This window comes from Colius striatus, chromosome 19 (assembly GCF_028858725.1).
Source record: "Colius striatus isolate bColStr4 chromosome 19, bColStr4.1.hap1, whole genome shotgun sequence".
Classification (NCBI taxonomy): domain Eukaryota; kingdom Metazoa; phylum Chordata; class Aves; order Coliiformes; family Coliidae; genus Colius; species Colius striatus.
Window position 1 is genome coordinate 9,547,785 of NC_084777.1, and position 20,659 is coordinate 9,568,443.

General features: G+C 53.6%; 1 protein-coding gene across 7 annotated transcripts in view; it reads left to right on the forward strand.

Moving 5' to 3' along the window:
* The window catches only part of EXD3 (exonuclease 3'-5' domain containing 3), a 261,724-nt gene that overhangs the window by 199,999 nt on the left and 41,066 nt on the right, over nt 1-20,659 (forward strand). For 6 of the 7 annotated variants that reach the window (XM_062011571.1, XM_062011570.1, XM_062011573.1 and 3 more), the window contains one exon: nt 10,038-10,820. The exons of the other annotated variant lie outside the window; for it this stretch is intronic. In XM_062011571.1, coding sequence (XP_061867555.1) covers nt 10,038-10,613 — 576 coding nt within the window. In that variant the 3' untranslated portion in view covers nt 10,614-10,820. Of the gene's footprint in view, nt 1-10,037; nt 10,821-20,659 lie in introns of those variants that run through there. 7 annotated transcript variants of the gene reach the window in all.

Sequence of the window (20,659 nt, forward strand, 5' to 3'; positions counted from 1 at the left end):
CCATCTGAGTTGTTAAAGGAAATAACAAGAGGTGCACTGCACTACTCTTGGAAATTGTCCAGCCATATAAATGAAAGGGGAAGCAGGGAAAAAGAAGTGGGGCTGGTATGTGCAGAGAATGGGACAGAGATGAGGGATAATCTATGTGTAGTCCTGAAGGAAACAAAGTGAAAGCTTCACCAGGGTTCTTGGTAGCGATGGGGATGGCTGAGGGGAGAGAGGCAGGATGGCTGGTGGCAACGTGGAGATGCCATAAGCAACATGGAAGCAGCAGTCAGGGAGCTTTGAGCATGCACACAGGGAGGACCAGCTAGGTCCAGAAATGAGAAAGGGCTGGCACAGAGCTGAAGCCATGAAAGAAGAGTTCATAATAAATCTGTCAAACTTCAGGGGTTGGCTGGTTTGGCTGGGGAACAGCAAATAGAGGTCTGCTGGTTGGGGCAGGGAGAATGTGTTCTTTGCACACAGGAGTCTATTAGTCCCAGTCTATTAGTATGCAAAGCTTTAGAATAAACACTGAAACAAAGAATAATTTAGAACATGGAGAATAAGACAAGACACAGATTTTCTGAAAGTAAATTATGCCAGAGGAGAGGAAAAACCCTGGTCTTCTTGACAAAACAGACAGGAGACACCTAAGTTGTGTGGTCTGCAGTGAAGGAGGAATATTCAGGCACTTGGCAGAGGAAGGTGCTGGGCTGAGCTGTGCTGGATGGGCCTCTTCCAAAATCACTCTTGGAAATTATCTCGTTCCATATTTGTAATGGCCTTGGCACAAAACACTGAAATTGCTAATGAAATCTGGTAATTGCATGTAATTGGAAATCATCATCAAAACAAAGGAGCTGGGGGAAACTGCACAGGGAGACCTGGATGCCCTTCAGGGTAGGAAAACAAGGAGTGAGAAGAAATGGCAGAGGCAAGGAGCTGTGCATGGAGGAGTGTGCAGGATCTCTGCTCAGGAGCAGAACAGACCTTCACCTGGAGCCTAAGAGCCTCAACAGTGGGAAAGCCAGACCCTGAGTCACTGCTTGAGGCAGAGGAGGGGGAGAAGCCACCCACTTCTGCATGACACAGAGTTGCATTTGGGGCCGTGGTGGGACCAAACACGTGGTGCAAAGGCCCCGCTTTTGGTGGTGAGGTGTTGTGACGGGGCCATCTGCATCCCCCTGAGCATGTTTGTTCTTGAAACCTAGGCAGGATTCATGCTGCCATGCCTGGCACTCCTTTCTGTCTCACTGGTTGTGATTTCATGGGATGACCTGACTAACTTTACCACGTCAGTGCCTTCGAAAGGGGAAGGTCCCTCCCCACCCTCCTTGGTGTGCTCTCCTGAGCTGGAGTGGCCAGCAAGGTTCCTCTGACCAGCAGGAGGCCAGTTCAGTGCACTGTAACGGCAGAAAACAAACCTGGCCAGGAAGGAGGCATTTCCATTTTTACAAGGTAAATGGTTCCTGTGTGATCTGAGGTTGTGCCAGGACCAGTCCAAGGGTGTGAGCAGGCACTGAGAGGAGGTTTAGGGAAGGGGAAGTTTCTGAGAAGTAACTCCTTGGTAGCAGGGAGTTTGGAGCTGGCTCTATTGCACCATGAAACCATACCCTGGGCATCAGTGCCCAGTGCGTGCCCAAGGCAGAGTCCTGGGCTAGAAGGGTTTGTTTGGTGGTAACATCCAGTTCTGGCTCCCAACAGGTGAAGTCAGATGGGGGCTGCAGGGCAATCTGTTCACAGGTCAGGGAGATGAAGATGCTGTCATACAAGAGGGGACCTAGAAGAGCTAAGGAGAGGGGCTGGTGGCGAGGAGTGGTGTGGATGTAGGAGAGATGTGGAGCGAAGGCAGCAGTGCCCAGGAAGGAAGGTGCTGTCAATGAAGCTAGGCTGGAAACTAGAAGGAGGCTCTGAATCTCCCAGGAAGCACATTTCCACACCCTGTCCCAGTGTGAAGAAACCCCAACTCAGTTCCTGCAGGGACAAGAGGACACAGCACTACAGGAGCACAGTCCAGCCTTGGTAACGCAGCGCATCCCTTCCCGTCCCACATTCAGACCCCTCGAGTGTGTCATCTCCTGTCTGGCTCTGCAGAACACAGGTTGCATGTTTTCTTTCACTTTGCCAGTTATCAAAGGGCCTCATGTTTCTATTCCCATAGCTGCACCCCTTCCTTGTGCTCCTTACACATGAGCACCAGGGTTTTGTTCCCCCTGTCCTGCTCTGCAATGCCATCTCCCAGCTACACTGCACCGCAGATACTGAGTAATCCTCCAGCCTTAAAACAAATCCCTCCTGGCCGTTACTTCTGCACTTTGCCAAATCTATTTGCACATTTGCTACTTGCACCCTTTGCTACTTGCACCACTTGCCCAAGTCCCTCCCAGATATTGGCACTGCAGAGTGTGACAGAGAAAAAAGATGACAATCTGAGCACGTCCCTTTCTTTCTGTTTCTAATAATCCCATGATACGGGATTTTGTGTTGCAACACAAAGGATCACCTGAGGCACTGGAATGGTGAGAAAATAAGCCTATTAAAATGTTCAAGCTTACTTAACTCTTCAACAACACCAGAGGATAACTAGTAAGTTTTTAGCCAAGACTGTGAGTCATCTTGTCCTGCACAATTGTCACAGCTCGGCTCATCTGTTCCGTGTAATTGCTGGGGAAGAACCGCTCGCAGCCAAACAGGAGCCGTCCTGCTCGAAACACTGAGGGAGTCCTGGGCAGTGTGAGCGAGGCTCTGCAGCCCAGCACCTGAACAAGAAACCTTTAGAATAGCTGAGCTGGGAAGCCATCAGGAGAGGAAGCTGGTGATTCTTCCGTCTATGCGAAGCTTCAAAAAACAACGGTTGTTATTTTATGTAAATAAAGTGAGTTATTGGCACCCCTTGGATCATCTCCTGTCTCAGGTACTGGCACAAAACCTCCAGCCTTCCCTTGGAAACGCTGGGAAAGTGGCCCATTCATCACCAGCCTCTGTCAAGTGTTTTTTTCAATGTGCTCCTGATTAAGCAGTGGTATCAAGGGGATAATTGCTCGTTGGAATTGATCCCAGAAGAAAATCATTCACTTCTTTCTTATCAGGTCCTTTCTCGCAGGGCGAGATACCCACAAGACTTATCTCCCTCTCCAGTGCTGGCCTCTAATTACTATTTAAACAACTCATTAGAAAACCTTCATTAAAGGGTAATAGTTGAAGCTGGAAATAAATGGCAGTGGATGCTGCAGGGAAGCTGTGTCCTCCCACGCGTGGCCGTGGCCCCGGCGCTGCCCCGTGGCGACGAGCAGGGCTGTGGCACACACCAAACCCTCGTCCTGTTGCCAACCTGCCTGCTCTGGTGCATCACAGTGTGACTCCAACCCGGGCTGGAAGGCTCCCAGGAGCTGAGCTCCACGCTCAGCCCATTCCCATGCCTGGCACAGGATTCCAGCAGCTGGGAGGCATTGTGAAGTCAGGGTTACAGCCTGGAGAAAATGAGAGACCATAGCAATCCCATTTTAAAGCAAAAAAAAAAAAATGCCATCCATGGGAAATGTTTTTATATGGATTTATTTGCTGGTGACATGCTCAGGAGTGTGAGCCTCGAGCCCTCCCTGTGCCTCTGGAGCATGCCCAGCGCCAGCGCAGATTTCCCCCTGAACCTGCTGCGGTCCTGGCCGGGCTGGCTCTTATTTCTCTGGCTGTAAAACACATTGGGGAAGGAATGGACACGCAGGCTCCACACTTGCCCGTGTCCTGGCTCCCTGACAATTTCAGCCCCAGAGGAGTCACTTTTTGGCATTAATCTTTCCCTGTGTTTTTCAGCAGGAAAACCGCAAATCTTTAATGAAAATGATTGCAGAGGGATGCCAGGCAGCGTCTGTGTGTGCCCTCTGGGCTGCCCTGGCTGCTTTGCACAAGTGGACCCTGGAAATAATTTTGTTTTGACATTGAGGAAGTTTAGAGAAGTGGTTTATTACTTCCCTGCCAACTTGACAACCCCGGCGGGAAGAGGGCGATGTGCGAGGCTCCCTGCGCTGCCCTGGCCGTGTGTGCAGCAGAGAGCTGCTGGAGGGCTTGTGGAGGGCTTGGAGCAGGATGCAAAAGCTACAGCTGGCGTGGGGTCAGGGTGCTCCTCCCCTCCTCCTCCTGCTGCTGTGGCAGTTTGGTGACAAGAGGAGGCTACCTGTGGGCTGTTCAGCGCTGGTGTTGGCTGCAGAGCCGCTCACGGGGCTATGGGAGCAGGTGTCCTGCCCCAGGAGCGTGTGTGGATGCTTTTGAGCTCACTTGGCTGTCTGGACTGACCTCTGGTCATGCATCTGGAAGGGGAAAAATGTCCACTCCTGCCCAAAGCAGGGCCAAGGGTGTCAGAGCAGTGACAGGCACCAGGAGCTTTGCAAGCTCTGGAATCCTTGCACCTCTGCACTCAGCGACACACTTGGGTTTTGCTCCCACTTTGTGCATCTTTGGGAGTTACTGAAACCTCTGAGATATGTAACTCTTCCAGACACAGCCATATGCCAGCTCAAGTCTTTGTTTTGGCACCTCTTAAACAGACTCAGGCATCATCCATCCTGTGGGTTTCTGCAGTGAGTGGCAGGTTTGGTACCTGAATGCATCGATAGCCATCATGTTGCACTGGATGCCTATTGAACAGAGATGTAGGCAGGTGCAGAAGCTAAAAATTATATCAAATAATTCATTAATTAAATGAAGAGCCTCTGTTTCATGAAGCTCCAGCATTGGAGTGACTCCTTTCTGCTACAACAAAAGGAGGACCCTGACGGGCCTGGGGAGGTGGGAACATGGTTGTTCACAGGATGTGCAGCCAGAGAGCTCAGAGGGACTGGCCTGAATTGCCCAGCAGCATGAACCCCAAGAGCTACTGCTGAGAAAGCAGAGTTGATAAATATCCCATGGGTGAGACGTGCCTGCCTGGAGACTTTTTGAGGGAAAGACCTTTCCCTCCCACACAGGTCCCTGGGACCTGATGCCATTCACGTGAGTTCGGCTACTGCCAGTGCCTGGAGCTTTCTGGGAGGAGGCAGGAGGCAGTGGCGTGGGAAGGGAAGGGGAGAAACAGGTAACTGCAACTTCCTGAGACTGCCTGGGCTGGAGGGGAACTGGGAATCACCTCTGGTGCAGCCTAGACACAGCCAGTCAGCTGAGAGAGATGAGGCAGCAGAAAATAGCTGGGGTTTCGTTAGATCCTGCCTTCCTCAGGATTTAATGCCTCCTCTGACTAAGCAGGCATTTTTATGTGCTTGTTGTTCTTCTTATCCATAAACACAAACATTCTCTGCCTCCTCCTGTGCCAAAGCAGTCAGTGCTGCTGGATGCTGCTGTCCTAGGGGGGGGAAACCCACCGAAAAGCAACCTCTGCAGACACATTCCACGAGCACAGCCCTGGAGACCCCAGGACATGGAACCGCCATGCCTCTGGGTTTGTCACAGGAAGGACCTCAGTGCATTTATCAGGGTAGGGACATGGCATGTCCTCTCCAGGGAAGACACCAGTGTCTGCCAGGAGGCTCCCCCAGAAGCAGCCATCACGTGGTGGCTGAACTGTGGGTGGCTGCAGGGTGAGAGGCTGCAGGGGCTCAGCACAACGCTGCTGCTCAGACGTGGCTCTCGGGTGAAGCACACACTGAGCTTGCCAGCCTCAAGAAGGATGCCCCAAGCAGCACAAGCCAACAGCAGAATGCCTTCAAAACATTTTTAACCAAAAATGCTTTCATAAGAAATGGTTTTTTTACAATCAAAACCTTTTTAGCAGACAGCAGCGTTTCTGCCTTGTCAAAGTGTCAAACACAATCTCTGTTATCAAGCACCAGCTTGCTGCAGCCTCACAAGAAGCACCCTGAGCTCCTCTGTTGTCACATGTGCCTGGAAATCTCTTTCCAGGTGTGTTTCTTTCCAGGGTTTTTCCCATACATATAACAGAGCATGTACATTGATGTGGATAATAGATGCATATCAGTGCCTGTGTTCTGTATATAGAATATCTTCCACTGTCAGGGGGAGTCCCACAGCTGACAGAGCTCAGCCCCGTGGCCTTTTCTCTCCCCTTCAACTTTCCTCTGTTATTCTTGGGGAAGCTGAGCAGGGGTCAAGCCCAGGCAGGGAAATGAGGTCTGGGGCTATGGAAAACTCAGACCCCAGAGCCACCTCCTATTATATAGATATAAATGGAATGGAAAATTATTTTGAATGGAAGTGCAGTGCCCTCTGAGCAATGTTCTCACAGATCTGCCTCCAGCAGCGCCTGCACTCTCGCTCGGTGCTCTGTGAGGGGCCTGGGGCAGCGGTGCCTGGCGCAGGGTGCTGGCACTGACATGTGCTGTGGCCAAGCTCTCCGTGCTGCTTCCAGCCCTGGCACAGGAGGGCCCTTCCCTGTCACTTCCCTCTCCCTCTGTGCTGATGATGAATCTGCATCCGTGAGCTGCCCAGAGCTGTGTCCCTGGGAAAGAAACAGGGCTCGGCTCCAGCGTCCCCCATCTCTGCAGGGCTGCGTGGAGCAGAGCTTCAGCAAGGATCTTTAGAAAGCTCTTAGCAAGCAAGGATCATTAGAAAATAGAGATGCAGGTGTGGTAAAGCCAGTGCCAAGGTGTTTACAAGTTGGGGAAGCAAAATGCTAGGTGGGATTTTGGAAGACAGAAAGGCCTGGTGACCAATGCATGCATGAGCAGAGAGCCTGCAAAAAGCAACCTGCAGCATGTAGGGGAAGACTGGAAAGAGAAGGACACTGCAAGGAAACAAAATGGTTTCTCTGCATCTTCCTACCCTATGGAGGACATGGTGAAAGCACTGTTCCTTTGGACAAGAAGTGTGTGGGAGTCGCTGCTGGGTTTATGTGTTTTGCCCACTAAAACAATGGTGTGAGGCAATGGACTCGTGTGCAACAGCTTCCTCAGGAGACTGGTCCCACCTCTCCTCCCTTCCAGCTTCGTGAGTTTGAGTGTCTGTGGGGAGTGTATAAAAACCCAGAGGGTGTGAGCAGGCTCCTCTAGAGAGCAGGTGTGGATGAGATGTCAGGAAGATGTTCTTCCCTGTGAGGGTGCTGAAACCTTGGCACAGGCTGCCCAGAGAGGCTGTGGCTGCCCCATCCCTGGAAGTGTTAAAGGGCAGGTTGGATGGGGCTGGTAACAACCTGGACTGGTGGAAGGTGTCCCTGCCTATGGCAGGGGGTTGGAACCAGATGAGCTTTGAGGTCTCTCCAACCAAAACCACTCAATGGTGCTATGATCCTGTGCCACTGTGTTGGCAAGCTCCATCGCCACGACAGGCAGAGGCCTTGCGGGCAGGAGGGTTGTTCCCCACACAGGGGCTGAAGTGGCACAGTGTGATGGGAGCAGGGGCATGTGGCTGTGCTTCAACTGGAGCAGTAGGTTTGTCTGGGTATGGGAGGCAGAGAAGCTCCTGGGCCATGGGTGACCTGTGGTCCTTTGTGCCTAGTCCTGTGCCAGAGCTGGGAGGAGAATGGTCAGTGCCTGGGAGAGGCTTTGCTGATAGGGGATTAGTCATTGTGGCTTTTGGAGGAGGTGAATTTGGAGCAGATCAAGGCCCTTTTCACTTGCCCACAGAGGAGGCTGCACACCCTGAGATAAGGGGCAGCTCTGTTCTCACGTGAAGCTGTGGCAGTTCAGCCTCCAGACAGGTCTCACCATCAGCTCCTCTTCACCACAGTGCTCAGGGTGAGGGATTGCATTGCTACCCCCAGGGGTGCCATCCACCGAGGTCCCGATGCCAGGGCAGGTACTGGGGGTGCTTTACCATCCCAGGCATGGCTCTGCAGGTTTTGCCAGGGAAACTGATGTGGTATTTCACCCACTCCTGGCTGGGTTCAAGATAAAAGGTAGAGATGGGAAATCTGTGGTTTACATGGGAACACCAGGCACAGGTGAGCTGGGCACACACAGGCTCGTAGCTCATGTTGCCTGAGGAAAGTACCACTATGGTGAAAAAAGCTGTTAGCTGCATGATCTTGACCATGTAGTCTGCTGGTCTGCAGAGCTTTCCACTTTGGAACAGCCCAACAGTACTGCCTGTGTGATGTACCTGCACCAGCAGCTCCAGAGGATGCTCTGTCGCGGAAGGCAAAGACCATTGAGATGGTGGTGGGGATCCCCCTCCCCACGTGAGGGATGCTGTGGGGGGACCTACCTGACTTGTCTTCAACCCCCCATCCCAAGCACTGCAGCAGAAAGCATTCAGTGAGATGCAGGCAGGGCAGGCTGGAGCAGAAGCCAGCTGATGGGATGGCAGGCTGCTGTGCCAGCCTGGCCGTGGGGCTCACCTCTCTGAATCCACATCCCCAGTGCCTTCTCTCCCCTCTGCCTTGGGCAAGCCCCAAACGGGGTGGATGGTGCCCACAGCCCCTCAGACCCGCAGGGGGTTGCTCCATGGCCGCGGGGCTCATCCTGCAGGGCCCATCCCCAGGGCGCTCAGCTCACTGGTGGCGCTGCGGCGGGGGCGGGGCGGGACGGCCGTGCTCACCAGGGCTGTTGGGAGCACGCTTTTTCCCAGGCAAATTACTTCGCCTTTTTAGCTTCATCCCCCCCCCACTACACCCCCCTTCCTCTGTTATTTTGGTGCCTTTCCCCAAGGGAAACAAAGTTAGCTCAAACACAGTTCCCACCAGAACGCAAAAGCTCCCTCCCCAGCTTTCCTTCCTCTTTTGGGTTCAGGGTAATGTGTCCCATGACAAAATAAGCACAGATCCGTGCACAAAGCGCTTTGCCTTTCTCCTTAAAGGGAGAGTCTTTCTCCAGGGCCCCAAGGGCCATCACTCCATCACACCAAAGTGCCTCTCGGATGGAAGGACGGGCAGGCTGGACTTGGTGAAAGCAGCCCATGCCCAGACCTGTTTGGGGAACATTGGTGGGTGGCAGTAGGTGTGTAATACAGAGCAGGGAGCAGTGATGTGCCCAGGAGAGCAGTGATGTGCCCAGGAGAGCTGTGCTGGAGGTCGGGTGGCTGCTCATCAGCCATCCCTGGTGATAATGTCTCTAGGAGAGTGGATGGTTCAGGCCCCTCTGCAGCCCGCAGGGAGACAAGGTCCCTCCTGGCACCCTAAAGCAAATGTCCAAGGTGGAGCAGGACACGCATTTCTCACCACTGCCTGTAGGAGTGATGGATGAGGAGTTATTCATCCATCCCCACTGCAAAGCAAAATATGAGGGGCTCACATGTGGACAAAGACCACCTCAGTCCAGGCCAGTTTCATGGGCAGAAGCACCCGTGGAAATGCTGGGCTGGAAGTGGCTGCTTGTGGCTGCTGGATGAGCACCCACAGGCTGCCTAGGCTGCCACAGGCAGCAGGGACACAGGACTGCTGCAGGAAGCTCTTAAAGATAATGTATGAGTATGGACTTTCCACACTGCTTTGGGAAGGCAGATTCCTAATTGTTCAGTTTCTGCTCCATAAAATCTTCTTCCTAGGAGTGGCTGGTCACCACTGCCCTGCCTGCTATGGCAGAGACAATGTCAGTTACTTTTAGTGCACGTGGCCACTGCATCCTCCTGCAGCTGATGCTCCTGATGCTCCTGCTGCAGCTGAGCATCTTCACCCTCAGCAGAGGCACACGGCAGACGGGCTGCACCACGCTCACAGCTCATCCACTCCATGGGCATCCCTGGGCCTCTGCAGAAGGCACCCAAACATTTTCCTTGTAAATGCTGTTTTCAGGATTGCCTCCACCCTTGGATTTCTTTTAACAGTTTTTAACAAGTGGGATTTTACTGCATGCCCTGAGCAGAGAGGCTGCTGCTGTTTGTGTTTCCCCTGCGGGCGATAACTGAGTGGTGGGAGCCTGGGGACGGAGGCGTGCTTCCTGTTTTTGCAGCTCAGTGACCGTGCACCATGAGACCTCACCAGGGTGCTCTTGGAACCTGGGCCTGCAGTAAGGTGCCTGAAAGGGGAAGAAAGGGAAAAGAAACCAAAAGGAAATAAATCCCAAAGGCTGGGGATTGCTTGAGGCGAGAAAGGCAAAAGAGAAATGGAATCCAGACTTGCATCTCCTTAAAAAGAGAAAAGATGCTGAAATGGGGCTGTCGTTTTGTTTCAGGTTGTTCCGGGGAACGCAGACCTTGGGGATGGCAGGGAAGTCCGTGGCGGGCGCTCAGGCCCGGCGGCCAGTGGCTCTCGGTGGCCTGGGCACAGCGTGGGGACTGTCCTCTGGCACCCCGGTGCCATCTGGGGCAGGATGTGCTGTAGCCTCAGCAGCCGTCTGCTCTGGGCGAGACCAATCACCCCATTGCCCTGTGGCGAGCGGGTGCAGAGCCGCGGCGCCCGGCCCGGCCGTGGGCATCACCAGCCTGCGGGACACGGCCCACATGGACTCCCCAGCCCTCTGCTGAGTTTGCCTCCACACAAGAAAGCCAATGAGACGGTGAAACATCCACTTCCAGCCAAGATCACTGAGTCTCGTGGCCAGAAGATGTCCCCGCTGGAATCCTTCCCTGGTGCCGTGCAGCACAGGAGCCGTGCAGAGGTGTGGGTCCGGCCCCGCGCTGCCTGCCACAGCCTCCGTCTCCTTCCCATACCGTGCCCGAGATGGTGCCTCTGCCTGCAGCGGCACCTTGCTGGCTGGGGCGTGGGGATTCACGACTTGCAGCTCCCAAAGGTGTGGATGTGGGAGTGAGAGTGACGCAGCGGAGGGAGCGCGGCCCTGGCCCAGGAGCTTGGCAGCCTGGCTCGCCCGTCGGGAATGCCGGGATGGAGGGAGCGTTCCAAGTGCATTCAGCATGGGAAAATAGTTCATCAAAGAAACTTGGAATAAAAAGATACAATTCAAATCTAAACATGAGTGCTTGACACAGTGCCACACGAGGGCTATTTTTAATGTCCTTCCTGGTCATTCCACTTGTTTTCATCAGCAGCAGCTCTTTGAATGATGGGCTTAGTCACCATCTATGAAATGAAGTAAACAGAGAGCTCACGGTTTCCGAGTCAGCATCGTCTCAGCTCCCTGAAGGCAGCTGGGAGCCATGGCTCAGCAGTGCCCGGCTGGCACCCAGGGCCGTGGGCTCAGCTGGGGGTGCTGGGGCCGGTGAGCCGCGGCAGGGCCGGGCTGGTGGCTGTGCCAGCAGGGCTCGTGCTCTGGCTGCCGACACTTGTACATCTTGCTGTGGGGAAGGTGCTTTCTGTGGAGCCGCCGGTGTAACACAACATCAGGGGTCTTGAGAAAGGGGGAAGGCTGGCCTGTTCTCCATCCCCACTGCTCTGTGGTTTTACTGTGACTACTTTTAGCTGTGCAGTTACTGAGCTGGAGAAGCCCTTGCTGAGAGCCTGCAAATGGTGGGCTCAGCATCCATCCTGAGGCAGGCGTGGCGAGGAAGGAGGAGAAGCCGAGCAGCAAGTGCTGATGGGTCGGCCTTGAGCACCAAGCCCTGACCTCACTGCAGGGCCAGGCAGGGCTCCTGTGCCCTGGGCACAGCCACAACCCACAAAGGCTCCTGACAGCTGCAGGTGACACAGCAGTGTCCCAGACCCCATTGTCTCTACACGCTTTGAAGCCACCGGTGCGTTTTCTTTCTGGGTCATTGGTTTCTTAATGTACTTAGACTCAGCACAACACCAGCTTCTGGGATTTCCAGATGCCTGGCTATATCTGTGCTCACTGATTCCTTGGAAGAAGCAGAGTGGTATTTGGTTGATTTCATAGCTGGAAAACACTTGTGGATATGACTGGAGCAATCTCCCTTTCACTGACCCAAGAGGATCCCCATGGTTGTCTCTGTAACAGTGGCTCAGTTACTGAGCACTTTCCATTCTGCAGACTTTAGCTAACCTATTTCCTAATCCTTTGAGCCAAGCTCCTGAAGTTAATGGGAGTTATTGGAAAGCCTGAGGAGGAGTATGTGGGCTAAACAAGCTGAACTTGAATGATACTTGTTCATTACAGACCAACATTGTATTGCTTGGGAATGTCTTTCTAGGGAAATTCTGCTATATTTGACTTTTTACTTCTCAACCCTTGTATCTGTTCTGAATATACTTCAGCAACTCATAAACAATGTTCCCATTTAATTCCAATACTGAGTTAAACACTCAACTGTCCAGCCAGGGCACTGAATCCCATGTTGGCATTGCTCGTGCCTTCAGTTTCACCAATTGATATCAAGTCCAAGAAAGCTGAATAAGATCACCTGATGGAATGGCAATAGTCTCCTTCCATGGCTTTATGCTTGAATAGAAGATGTGCAATGGGTCTGGCTGTTGCTGTACCATAAGGAGGAACCTGAAGCGAGAGAGGAATTCAGGTGGGCAGAGGCAGCAGCCACCCCCAGCAGGGCACCATGGCCAGCCCCCTCCCTCCCCCAGCCCCTCCAGGCACAACAAGCCCAGGAGTTACAGAGCTCCCTGAAAAACCATTTGGTTGGCTTTGGCTCATTTAAAAATAAAAGCTCCTGCACAAGCCAACACTATTTGTTTTTACAGAAGGCTGGAGTTTCCCACAGTGGGCTGTTACCATTGGGGACTGTTGCAGCCAACATCCTTTTTTTTTTCCTAAGGTAAGGAGCCTTTCTTAGCAGGATTGTTAGGAGGATAATCATGACAGACATTTCCTAATTAGTCCTTAATCACAGACTGGCCTTTCTGACACTTCCTAGGAGCTGCTGCTCCTGCCAGACCCTTTGCACTCCCTCTGCTGCAGTCCCCACGTCTGGGCTGTATCCCTGCAGGGACACTGGCATGGGACCCTTGGCACTCCCTCTGTCCCAATGTGTAGGCTGTATCCCTTCAGGGACACTGGCATGGGACCCTTTGCACTCCCTTTGCTGCAGTCCCCATGTCTGTGCTGTAGCCCTGCAGGGACACTGGCATGGTCTGGTTGCTCAAGAGGAGGCACAGCAGGAGCCTCTAAACCAGACATTGCTGGTGGAGCAGTGGTGCCCATGGGCACACGTGCCAGGAGGAGATACAGGGGGCAGAGATGGGCACTTCTCCCCATGGAGAAGGCACTTGGCAGGGCCAGGCAGTGGGATCAAGGGTAATAGTTGGAGGTGCATTAGTGGGATCTGGCTCCTGCCACAGCTCCTCAGCCCAGGGAGAGAGGGAGGAGGCAAGGGAATGCTTGGGAGAGCTTTGTGTCTTTAACAGTTGGAGAGCCACAGGGATGTGGATGAAATCCCCATACTGGGCTTTAGGCAGGCTGAGCATCAGCAGCATGCTGTGGAGCATCATCAGGCAGCCATTTCTCAGTGCCTTCCTTCCCCCAGAGCCATCCTCGGCTCTGTGAGCGTGCGAGGCCGTGGCAGAGCACAGGGACCCACCCAGGCCCCGTTCCCACACTCATCATCCCCGGGTCAGGGCACACACAAAGGAGATGCCGCGCTGCTGGGAGCCGGGGCCGGAGTCGGCTCTGCTGCCTCATTTCTTTCTCACTGAGGACGACCTTCAGCTTTCTCCCTGCTAATCCCTCCCTTTCATCCTTCTCCTCTCCTCGCCCTGGGTCAGGGCACTTTCTTGTCATCTTCCTCCGGTTGCTCCATCCCGGTCGCTGTGGGTAAGATTCAGGTCCAAGCCGAGGTGTGTCCATCACCCACAGGCCACAGCATCTCGCTGATGGATGGGGGCCTGGAAGGGGTCTGCAGGAGAGCTTGGGGTGCAGCTGGGCTCTGCTCTTGCCCACTGCTTGTGAGGTGGTGAGAGGAGTGACTGGGAGGTGGATCCAGGCACAGCTAAGCTCAGCTCCTCCCTCCTGCTGAATCCCCGCCTGGGAGCCGAAACCGGTGGGGCCCCTTTGCTGGGCAGCTAAAGGAGGTGAGGAGCTGAAAGCCTGTGTTCCCATAGGCCCCACAGCAGTGCTTCACTCTTGGGTTCCCTCATGGGGCCAGGGACCTGCCTGAGCCCCTGCCCAGGCTCCTGACACTTCCCTGAGGCAGATAATGAGCATGACGAGTAGCAGTGACCGGGGTTAATGGCAGTTCAGGGACCATCACCAGTCAGAGCTGCAGCTCTGGGTCCATAAAGGCTTTACTCAGAGTCTGAGTTCAGGGTCTGACTTTTGGTCCTGATTTGTGAGAGTCTTGGCTCTGACACTAAAGCACCCATATGTTCTCTATTAAACTGTCCAACACAATCGATTTCCAGCCCCTGCTGCAGCGATTAGATGAAGTGAAGGAAGTCAGTAGTAGTAGTTTTACTGGAAATTCAACAGTAGCATCCACATTTCCAGGGCTGTGGAGGGGACTGAAGGTCTGGAAGGGTGGATGAAGCCTCCTACTCTGCACATCTGTGGTGGTGCCAGCAGATTTCAGAGCCATCTCTTTTTGCAGTTGGCTTTGGGATGTGTGCCTGCTGCTCATCAGCTGCATCCTTTTCATCTGGCATTTCAATATTTATAGTCCTGGGACGTGGCATGGTCCTTACCAATGAGCTGGCTGTTCCAAAACCTATTGTTTCAAGGCAACTGTCACCTAAACTGGTGTCTGGTACCCACAAGGCTGGGGGCTGGCCAGGGCAGAGAGCTCCTGCCAGCAGCCCTTGGCATCTGCCATGTTTCTGGAGGACCTGAGGACGTGCCTGTGGGTTTCTCCTGGTGACAACTAAATCCTTTGTCACAATCAGCCCTCTGAGACTCTCAGTAGTGCTTCCAGAAGGGCTACACAGAGGTTGAGGCCCAGAGCAGCAGCACAAAGCCCTCTCTGCTGACTTCTACAACATAGCATCAGGGACCAGTGAACAGAAAGCTGCAGCAGAAGCGGCTTGGGTTGGGAGATAAAGTCTTCCTTCCTGCTCCCCACAGCACCCTGGGCTTTTTATCTGCAATACTGCAAATAAAAACATGGAGCCAGCGAGGCTGATTCCCACAGTACAGCCAGGACTCGTCAGGTGAGGTTTTGAAATGTGGGATCTCACATTTAGCACCAGCATTAAAACAGAGCAACTCATTTCTGCACCAGCCTGGTCAAAACGATGGGTGCTTCTCCTCACCAGCACCCTGTTTGCATTACTTGTTTCTAGAGACATGTACAGTTTATGATTCTGCCTTCTTTCCATGGAATACAGTGGAGAAGGTGTAGGTGCTGCTGGTCTGGAAGCATTTTATCAAGCAGGGTTTTGCTTAGCAAGCCCTAAGCCACACAGTTGTCGAAGCCACATCTTCCACTTTCCAGAAGCCCAGGGCATCGATAAAGAAATTCAGGGTTGCCTGATATGCCAGTAAGAACAACAGAGCATCTCAGCACAGGTTTGGCCTGGGGATTTTTTAGCCAGAGGGGATTTCACAGCAGGGGGAAGCAAAGGGATGGGCTGGGGGCTCCTTGGGCCAGGCCTGTGCTGGCAACAGGTTTGCTCTGCCTCTTAATGAGATGCAGCACAGCAGAACTTTTAAGGGCAACAATGTCAAAAGCTTTAAGTAGTTGTACAGGCTTTAAAGGTGTCTAACCTTTGGCTGGTCAGGGGAAAAAAGTAGGGAAGAGATTCCTTTTTCCACTGGAATAAGTGCAGATCCCAATTAGCAGCAAAAGCCACTAACAGCACAGCATGTGCAGCTCTGGCCTCTTCTCACAGACCTCCTGAACTCTGGGACCATTTGCTTCTCAGCCACCCTTTGCCAGGATGATCCATCCCAGGAGAACTCATCTCTGCTGCAGCCTGAATCATTTTGGGGGGAAAGTAGCAGTTTCTGGGTGGTGAGGGTGGGGACTGTCAGAAAAATCCCCTCCTCTCACTATTCCATCAGTCACGTGTGTGTGTCCCCTCCAGGGCTTTGGGCTTTGCCGTGGTTGTACACGAATGTTTCAGAGCCCTGTTTTCCATCAACTGCTTTCCTGGGCTTGTTCCTCCTTTTCTGCTCCTTTTCTGTATGATTTGTCTCTCCCAGCTTCACATTGCCCAGGGCAGGTGACACCGGGCTGGGCCCCAGGAAGAAGGGCAGGATCAGGCTTTATTAAAAACCTTAGAGAGTGATTTCACTGAGGCCATAAAACAGCAAGGCAGCTAAAAGCAGATAAATCTACTAATTATTTGCTCATTAAAAAAAACCTCCAATAAATCCTTTTAAGGTGATCCCATAAATCTCTCCTACATCATTAAGGCCAGTTGTCTTCAATTCTTATCTCCCTCCAGGGAAGCCTTTTATGGGCCTACAAACACCGTGCTTTTAGGATTTGTGTTGCAGATACAACTGAAGTTTGAGGAGATCATGCAGTGGAAGTGACCCTCTGTTCCTCAGGGCAGCAATCAGGGAGCAGCAGATCCTCCCAGGGAGGCACATGGAGTCCCTTGGTCTGGGACCAGTGGCTCTTGTCTCACATCTCCAGGAGCCACCACTGTGGTATCACCAAGCCAGGCTTTCTGGAGGGCTGTATAGACACTGAGGTTTGGCCCCAGCTGCTGCAAATGCCTTTTGCTGGCATTGCTTGAGCATTTGAGCACAAGATGAGGCTGTTGGCAGCCAACAGGCCTCTGACACCGGCTGCACACAGGGATTTGCTCACCAAAGGGCTGGGGATGGGACCTGCCTTGGCCACGCTTGGGGTGGCTGCATGGAGCCCAGGGGGAAGGAGCATGTTCTGCATGTATGTGTTTGGGAGCCATCTGTAAGGCTGAATCGCTTCATTAAGTAGTTAACAAAATGCAGAGGAGCCTCACACAGGTGCCTGATCCTCTCCCTGCAATTTGGCTGCAGCTTCAGGGGCCAGACATGCTCTTCAGGGCCTAGATATGCTCTGAGGGAAGATTCCCCAGGGCTTATTCAAAACTGACAGGAAAAGCATCCCCCAGCCAACCATTACAAGCATTCCCCCACTGTCAAAAACACCCTGAAACCTTCAAATGGATGCAAGAGATTTTTTAGGCTGTGATTGTCAATGCAGGGTTGCTTCCTGAGCTGGTGTCAGGTGCTGCCTTCTGCTCCACTCAGCAGAGCAGCATTTCCACCATGGCAGCTTCCTTCTTCCCTTCCTGCAGCCACATCCAGCCCTCTTTTATCCCAGCACTGCTCACTCCTGCCCCAGGGAGCCTGCACAGGAGCTGGCACAGGGAGGCTGCACCAGCACCCTGCAACCCTCATCCACCTCTCTGCAGTGCCAAGTTCACAGCTTGTTTTCTAGCCAGCACCTGTATTATCAGTGTTCATCTTAATTTGGTCATTGCAGCAAGATCTTATCCTGGCTGGGGTCTCATTCAGGTGACACAGAGTCTAACTGCTGGTCCCAGGCTCAGGAGACATTTCCTCTCTAACCAATCCATCCTTGTAGTATGGGGCAAGGGGCTGGGTGGCTTCCTGACATCCCAGCACACAGCCACCATGGGCTGGGAGCCTGACAAGCACCACTCACAACACAGTAGCTCCTGGGGAGTCACTTTGTTTATTACTCTGAGCAATTAATTAATGGCTGCTTTGGCCCAGAGGCCCAGGGATGGAGTGACCACAGCCCCGAGCCCGCTGGGACTGAGCAGCCATGACTGCACCGTGTGTGTGCCCAGCTGGGCTTGGAGGTGGACCCTTGGGGCCTTCGGTGGATCCTTCACCCCAGGTGCTGCAGCAGGGACCCACATTGCCTGTCCTCATGCCACGGGGTACAGAGAGGGGATGTGGTGCTGTGCAGTGCCTGAACCCTGCAGCACCTCACGGCCAGCCCGGGGGCTGCGGGACAGCTGATCAGCTTCTGAGGTGAGGCTCCCCAAGGGCTTTCAGTGGCCTGGCTCAGCAGCATTCACTTACTTGCTTTCACCTACCAAACTGGATCCAAAATGTAACAGCTGTGGCGTGAAGTATCCTGAGCTTGGGCATCTGGATGTTGTGTGCAAGAGACGCTCTGACAGTGTAAGTCCCAGTGGCCCTGGGGTTTTCAGCAGGGCGAGGTGGGTTGCTTTCCCTCTCTCCCTGCTGAAAGGGCACTGATTTTATTGTCTGACTTTTTTGTCTAAACCTGGTGGCTTCCCAACAGTCCTCAGGGTGTATTTTATTCCTTCCTAGCTGGCAGTTTGTGAGCCAGGGGTGGGTCAGTTGGAGCAGCGTGTTCTTGGGTGCCGGGAGTCGGGGCTGGGCCCGGAGCCATGGCCGCAGCTCCTGGCCATGCGGCCGTGCTGGAGCTGTCTCCCCCAATTACCCCCACAACCTCTCACCCTGCAGCCCTGGGCTTGGGGAGCAGTTCCCCAGGCAAATGTCACCAGCAGCCTGATTTATCCTGACAGAAGTTGAGGCGTGAGCCTGATCCCGCCGCTCAAACCTCACCCGCTGTCCCCGGCCTTGCTTTGCTCAGGCGGCCGCTCACGCTGCCTTTTATTTCCCAGTGTTATTGCTTTGAGATTAGGGGCTGTGCAAGGGGGCTGTTTCTAACCACCCTTCACTCACTGAGATGATGTGTCGCTTGATTTTATGTGTGTTTCCCTGATGGGTTGTGCTTTCTGCCTGTGTAAAGGCCTTGCATCTGTTCTGTGGAGTCAGGCCGCTTCAGCCACTAAAATGCTCCTCAGGCACCCGCCGTCCTTAGCCCCGACACACAAGGGTGTCATCAGGCTTCCAAAAAAAGGAAAGGAACATGAAAAGAATGTTTATTTTTGCATCTCAGCACATGCAAAGGCTCCAGTCTCCAGGCAGGATGCTTCTCTGTCAAAAACTGCCTTCTGAGTGCTGCCGACCCAGGGTGATGCAACTGCGGGCACAGCCAGGCACATGCTGCTGTGGAAGGGGCAGGAGCTCTGATCAGCGCAGGGTGCAACAGATTGGACCCAGAGCTTGTCCTACAGCCCCTCACCTGGTCCCGGGGTGACAGCCAGTGATGACAGTGTGGCTTTTGCACTGTTCTTGTCACTTCTTTCTCATCTGCGGAGAGGCCGCTCCTCTCCGGGGATGACAAGCGCCAGAGCTGCCTTCCCACGGCGAGATGCTGCCTGTGCCTCAGCGCAGCCCCTTCGGCTTCTCTCTGATGTGGCTGCCGAAGGATGTGGCGACAATAAAAGTGTGAGTACAGAGAGGTGCTAAGGTGGGTGAGGCACTTGGTTTCCTGTTAGCACCAGTGCGACAAGACAAGGCTCTTCCCCACTGCCCGAAGCGAGCCGGTTCCCAGCCCACTCCCCGCACCACAAGCTCCATTTACAGCTATTTACTAAAACAACACAGAGTGTGTGAACTCCCTCTAGGCCAAAAATAACTGCCGCCCCATTAACTCGAACTGTTTGTTTGTTTTCAGCTGTTTTCTGCCCTTATCCCAGGCAGGGAGCCTGCCTGCTGGGGGCTGGGGAGGGGAGCAGGGGTTATCCCCTGCTCGAGGATGGGCTCTGAGCCCACCACGGTTCCTACTCCTGAAAGGTTTTGTTGCACAGGGTAAAAAGCAGCAGCAACCACAATGTGTCTCTGGGCTGGCTGGGATTTTGTTTCTTGGTGTGCAAGGGGTTTCCTGGAGGTCTCCCTGCAAGGATGGGGCAGCTGAGACACAGTGAGATGTCTCCCAGCTGCTCGATCTCTTGCCTACACTGGTTTTTGGAGACCCTGTGGGACTGTAGGGCCATAGCAAAGGACTGTGGCTGCGGGTGTCAGGGAATGGGGCCAGCAAATGTCCCTGCAGGTGCTAAGCAGGGTCCTAAGCAGGCCCTCATGAGGGGCTGGGCAGCCTGAACTGGGACTGAAGTAGCAGAGAGCGTTCCTGATGAGCCAAGAGCCCCCAGCCCCTTCCTGGTCCCTCCTAACCCTGCTTGTGGGACAGCTTTTGCTCAGTTTTCCTGAGATAAATTGCAGAGGGAAACCCTCAAATAGGCATTCACTTCAATTCCTAGTCTTTCAGACAGGTTTCAGGGCTGGGAACGATGGTTTTCACTCTTTCTAACCCCCAAAATCCTGGGAAACCCATCATGGTTTCCAACCAGCTCTGAAGTGAGGTGAAAAACTTCAAAATCAGAAGTTGGTGTGAAAACCACCCCAGATGCCTGGATGGAGATAAACTGCTTTAAAGGAAAAAGAGAACACTTTGCCCCTAGCTGCCTGTGACAATATTTCAGTGAGGCAGCCCAGAGCCCACCCCGCTGAGCTCCTGGTGCTCCTTGCCATGATGCTGAGAACTCCTGCTCCCTGGCAGCCCCACTCCCACCAGCCACCAACGTGTGGGAAGACTTGTCAATGTCCCTCCCCACAGGGATGGATGGGTTGGGGGGCTGGGGGAGGACCATGGAGGGCTGCAGCCCTTCCCATTCCCCATCCACACTGCCCAGTGCATTGTGCCTGCCTCAGCCCACGTGTGAAGGTATTAATCAGGCATCTCTGCCTCCCTGTGCAATGCTCTGCTCTGGGGCTGCTTTTCTGTGGGTGTCATCTGTGTGCAGCTCCCCTTTGACTTTTCTCTGCCCTGGCTTTTGCAGTTCAGTCCATGTGTTCTTGCTCCATGTTTTATGTGGGCATAAGAGAAGTGGTTTCCTCATGGTTTATCCCCTCTTCTGCCTTTGGTTTATTGTGTTTATTCAGCAGGTTTTGCTTGCACATGTGGATTGCAGCCTGCTCTGTGTCCATCACACCTCACTGCTGTGATGGGGAGGGATCCAGCAAAGTCCTGGGCATTGCTCTCGGGTCTTGTGAAGGCAGAATCTGGGCATCAGGGAGTGCTGCTGAAACCCTTCACACTACCGGAGTCAGCAGCTCTCCCTGGGAGGGGACACCTTGCCCAAAGTGCAGCAGGACCACAGGACTCGCTGCCTCACACAGGCACAAGTGACCTGGCTGGAAAAACCAGTGTGTGTTGC